At 38.0% G+C, this 5,158-nt stretch overlaps 1 protein-coding gene across 1 annotated transcript; it reads left to right on the top strand.

The window, feature by feature from the left end:
• The first annotated feature begins 1,056 nt into the window (after positions 1 to 1,056).
• Positions 1,057 to 2,408, top strand: LOC143575285 (uncharacterized). The gene is made up of 2 exons (XM_077059696.1): positions 1,057 to 2,137; positions 2,205 to 2,408. The coding sequence occupies exons 1-2, from the start codon at positions 1,247 to 1,249 to the stop codon at positions 2,406 to 2,408; spliced, it is 1,095 nt and encodes a 364-aa protein (XP_076915811.1). The 5' UTR covers positions 1,057 to 1,246.
• The last annotated feature ends 2,750 nt before the right edge of the window (positions 2,409 to 5,158 follow it).

Genomic DNA, 5,158 nt, shown 5'->3' with positions numbered 1-5,158 from the left:
ATCACTAAACAGCCTCTATGCTTAATTATGAACGCAAATGGATAAAAGCCTAGCCCCGGAAGCCATATTTATCTGTCCCGACGTAACGTGCCGAGGTAAATTACTAGTTATATACATATACAAGAATCGTGTGGCGTTAGTGATTTAATATATTGGTTATGGGCCAACCGGTTAATTGTTGGGGCCAGAGTGATGGACCTAACCTAATGATACCAAACTACCACAGCCGGTTCGACTGGGACCGGTAGGAAAGCCGGTCTGGTTCACATATACAATCTGGTTTCTAACAACCTGGCCAGGTTTGGTGGTTTGCGGTCTGACTGGAACCTGTGAACCGCCGATTGAGCCGGTAAAACCTTGTTTTTTATTAAATAAAAAAGTGTTGTTCACATTGGGACTCGAACCTAGAGCCTTACGAGATAAAATACTTAACAAACATCCACCAACCAACCAACCTTAATTTATGGATATTTACTTGAAATATAAATTTATATAGTGAAAATAAACATTATAAATGGACAAGAAAGTTGCTTAATATTATTTTTTCTTTATATACAAATTATATATGTATATATAAATAGGGTGTATATATATAAATATATTTAAATTATTTATGAAGTCAACCGGGTCAAACATCGGTCCTCCCTTCCGAGTCAATCCGACCTTTAACCAGGTAAGGCGTCTGGACCGGGTCTGAAAACACTGCAACCGATGCCCGGTTACTTTTGAAATGTTTTCTAGTTTTTATGACTGGTTCTGTCAACAAAACAATAAAGCAGTCAATTTAATTTTTAAAACAGTAGTGACGAAAACAAATTTAGTGACAGAACAAAATTTCACTTAAGGGGAGTTTCAAAATAGTTTTTATTTACTAATAAAATTTGCATGCTAGCCCACTTTTATTTTAAACCTTTATTTGACATAAAATTTACTTTTTACGTACCTTTTAATATTAAATAAATATACACATTAATTCAGTTTGGTAAAATGTTTTTATACATAAAGTTTATAATCCACATGCTTAAATCATTATACATTTGAATGTGAGGCTAAATAAACAAGAATCTTTAAAAAGGATGGTAGATTAGATATGGAATAGTTGTGATGAAAGAAATATAAAGTTGCCTATAATGGAGATTAAGAAGCCTTTTTTCATAACCTTTCCAAGGTATCATACTTGTTATTTACCCATAATTCTCAATATTTCTTTCATTAGCCATTTCATCCATTCTTTCTTTCAAACACCATGGCAGACCAACAACGATCCGCCTTCCGCTTTCGTGTTCCTCGGTTGAGACCCTCCGTCCCACCTCCTCGCACCACTGCCACCACCACCACCACCAGAACCACTACAAGAAACGCACCAGTTCGACCATCACCTCAACCATCAACAACACAATCAACGCCACCCCCAACTCAACCTCGGGGTCCTTCCCCGGGTCCACCATCACCATCACCATCACAACCACATGTTGTACCATCACCTGCACCACCACCACCAACTCAACTTCGGGGTACATCCCCAGCTCTACCATCACCATCACAACCACCTGTTGTACCATCACCTACACCACCACCAACCCAACTTCGGGGTACATCCCCAGCTCCACCATCACCATCACCATCACCACCACAACCACCTGTTGTACCATTACCTATACCACCACCAACAACTCAACTTCAGGGTACATCCCCAGCTCCATCACCACCACCACAACTTCAGGGTACATCCCCAGCTCCATCATCACCACCACAACCACCAACTCAACTTCGGGGTACATCCCCAGCTTCATCACCACCACCACAACCACCAACTCAACTTCAGGGTACATCCCCAGCTCCACCATCACCACCACAACCAGCTGTTATACTGTCACCTACACCAACACCACAAGAACCGCTTGCATCACCACCACAACCACAAAAACCACGTACATCACAACCACGACCACAAGAACCACCTGCATTACCGCCAACACCGTCAGTTGGATCTCTGAGCACAGTCTCGACTTCCCCACCAGACCTATCAAGATCACCATCACCACCAACACCGTCAGCAAGATCTCTAGGCACAACACCAGCACCAGCACCAGCACCAGCACCAGCACCAACACCAACATCGCCAGGCAATGTTCAGGTACCACCACCAAAGCCACTAGTCGAACCATCACCATTATCACCACCACAACCAAAAGATGAACCAGCCTCAATGGCACCAACACCATCACCGTCACCATCACCACAACCACAACCCTCAATGTCACCAACACCATCACCGTCACCACCACCACCAGAACCACAACAATATGAAGTCAAAAGTTCAACATATACATCTTCAAGTAACCACCAATCATCATCGTCATCCACGGACCAATCAAGTGAGCAATCTAATTCAGAATCCCATATAGAAGAAACCCATCAAGAAAACCACGAACCTGTTACCACACCACAAACCAAACAAATGATTTCACACCAAAATGACAAATCTCCTAAAACCCATAACCCAAACATGCCACAACCTCCTAATTATGAAAAACCCACAAGCACAAACCCAAACCCGAACCCGCCAAATCAGTTTTCAGATGAAAAACCCGCGATTATTACACTTGCAGGTGATAACAAAGGAACATCCATGCATATAGGAACTAGTGCAACCAAACGAGAAAAGTCGATCCATATTAACCGCAGGTATAAACTCAACCCTGATGAAATCTCGGACGCTACAACAGACGACGAAGACGAAAAGGAGAACGATTCAAAAGCCAACGAAAACGAAGAACAATCTTCATATATCAACTGCAATATTCAAGGGATCAATAACTCATTGGTATTCAACTGCTTGATTACCGAAAAGAGTCCTGGAGTTCATTTTGGTTCTTGTAATAAAAAGCATGCAAAGAAACTAAAGAGGAAATATATAAAGTCAACTGACTTGAAGAAAGTCAAAGTCAACAGTACTCCATCACAGAAACATATAATTAGAAGGAGGTGTCTCAGAGGTCTTTTCGCAGAGTCAAGTGACTCTGACCCGAACAATTCCCATAGACGACATGGTTGTCGTTACACTTCTGGGGACAAAAGTAACAAAGATGACAAAATGGATGTTGCTTGAATGCTTGATTTAATCCCATTTGCAAAAAAAATAATGAAAAACTGTAAAGAAAAAAACAAAAATAAGGATGATATTCCATGTACTCTTGTGTTTTCTTGCATACAACCGTTCTTAGTCGAAACTACTTAAACATATCGCAAATGCCTGAAACGTAGATAACGAATAGCGATAATCCATAGTGAATATATCTTTCCCAAACTGTAGTACCACGTCATTTTGTTTATCAATAAACTATAAAATGATACATAATTGATAAACAAGTATACACAATCAAGTTTTAGAATTTTTAACAGCAATAAATATGATAAATAACGTTAGAGCGAGAAAATTCAAAGACAAATTCTATACTTTAAAAGAACCGGCTTAACCGGTCCAATTGTTGAACTATTGAATTGATCAAGAGAATGATTTAAAGTTTGATTCCGTAATTAGTGTTCATGTTGTTCTAACTATTCTCATGCATTAAAAAAAACATACACACACAATTTTTTTCACAAAAGAGAAAAAAAGAAGAAAATAAATTATTCAACCACCATATATGGTCACAGTCTTATAGACACCATTTGAACTTTGAAATACATTATACCCACAGCTAGGGCTGCCCAAACTGCTCGGCGCTCGTTCGTCGTTCGCTCAAAAATTGCTTGAAAAATGCTCGTTCGATTTCGGCTTGGTTTGGAAGTGAGTCGTTCGACTCGGTTCGATTTGAAACCAAGCCAAGCACGAGCAAATCCTTGCTCGGTTTGGTTATCTTTACATGTACATCATATTATCTTTCATATTATATTTAAATGTACATCATATCATATTATATTTAAAGAAAGTAACATACTCAAATTTACATAAAAAAATTACATATGTTTATATTTACATGTACATCATATTATACTTGACTCGTAGACATGTTTTTACCTGTAAGACTAGTAATGGACATGATTCGATTCCTTGTGAATAATCCATGGTCGGGATAAGCTCCCGAGTAGCGTCCGATTCTGACTTCATAAACAACACGCCTTGTCCTTGACAATTGATCCCAATCCGGCCACTCTCGTCTTTCTTTAATCGGCCCGTCATTGGTTAAAAGGTAACCAAAGGTTCAAACTCCATGGCTCTACTCAAAGCATCTTTGATAGCTTTTGTATCAAAGAAGTCAGTAGCACCGTTGGGACGGTAAATATTTGGGACTACAAGGTCGAGGTTCGAAATCCATAGTTTTATGTTTGGTGTCTTGTCCGCATGAATCACCATAGTTGATTCTCGTATCACGATCTTCATTTGTTCAGTTATAGTATTAGTTATTGATCAACAACAAATGTGTTATAAAATAGTGTTTTTCATAAGTATTTATATCTGGTGCTACATAGGGGTGTGCAGGGTGGTTCGTGGGACAACGAAAACAAGTTAGAGCTTTAAGCTCACACTCAGTCAAGGTCTCAAAATTAAAAAAAAAACATTATATATAGATATATTATAATGAGTAAAATAAACTCAAATTAATGTATTGATATGGTGATATGCTTGGTTGTTACTAAATTATAGGTTATGAGTTCAAAACTTGTACTAATTAATTTTTTTCCTTAACAATTGTTATGAAAAAGCCCCAAAATATTGTATCGATTTAGCCCCCCACATTAGTTGAGCCGGCCTTGGGGGTGTGCAAGAAACCGAAAAAACTGACCCGGAACCGAAAAAGCCTAAAAATCCAAACCGAAAAAACCGAACCGAAACAAAAACTGACGGTTTGGGTTTATGTTTTTGTAAAAACCGAACGAACGGTTTGGTTTTGGTTTTGGTTTTGATTTTGCATGTAATAAAGACCGAAAAAATCAAACATAACCGAATTTCTAAATTTTTATTGTTTTATTTCTTATTTTAAATAATTTATTAGAATTTAATAAATATGTAATTCAAATATTTTTGTCCAAATATATAATAGTTATTAGTTCAATAGTTAACAATTAACAAAATTATTTATACCTATATTCATTATTTTGATCAACTTCTTTTTCGGCTTAAAATTTTCAAGCTCAAATGGCAAAAACCGAA

Source organism: Bidens hawaiensis, unplaced genomic scaffold, assembly GCF_021521415.1.
Source record: "Bidens hawaiensis isolate Kalapana, Puna unplaced genomic scaffold, B.hawaiensis_p1.1 tig00027332_1, whole genome shotgun sequence".
Taxonomy (NCBI): Eukaryota; Viridiplantae; Streptophyta; class Magnoliopsida; order Asterales; family Asteraceae; genus Bidens; species Bidens hawaiensis.
The sequence above is the reverse complement of the archived record's forward strand: the minus strand, read 5'-3'. Positions and strand labels throughout refer to the sequence as shown.

Coding starts and splice junctions, on each gene's coding strand:
- LOC143575285 (XM_077059696.1), top strand. CDS start 1,247: ATGGCAGACCAACAACGATCCGCCTTCCGCTTTCGTGTTCCTCGGTTG. Junction 2,138..2,204: donor CATCGCCAGGCAATGTTCAG/GTACCACCACCA, acceptor AAGATGAACCAG/CCTCAATGGCACCAACACCA.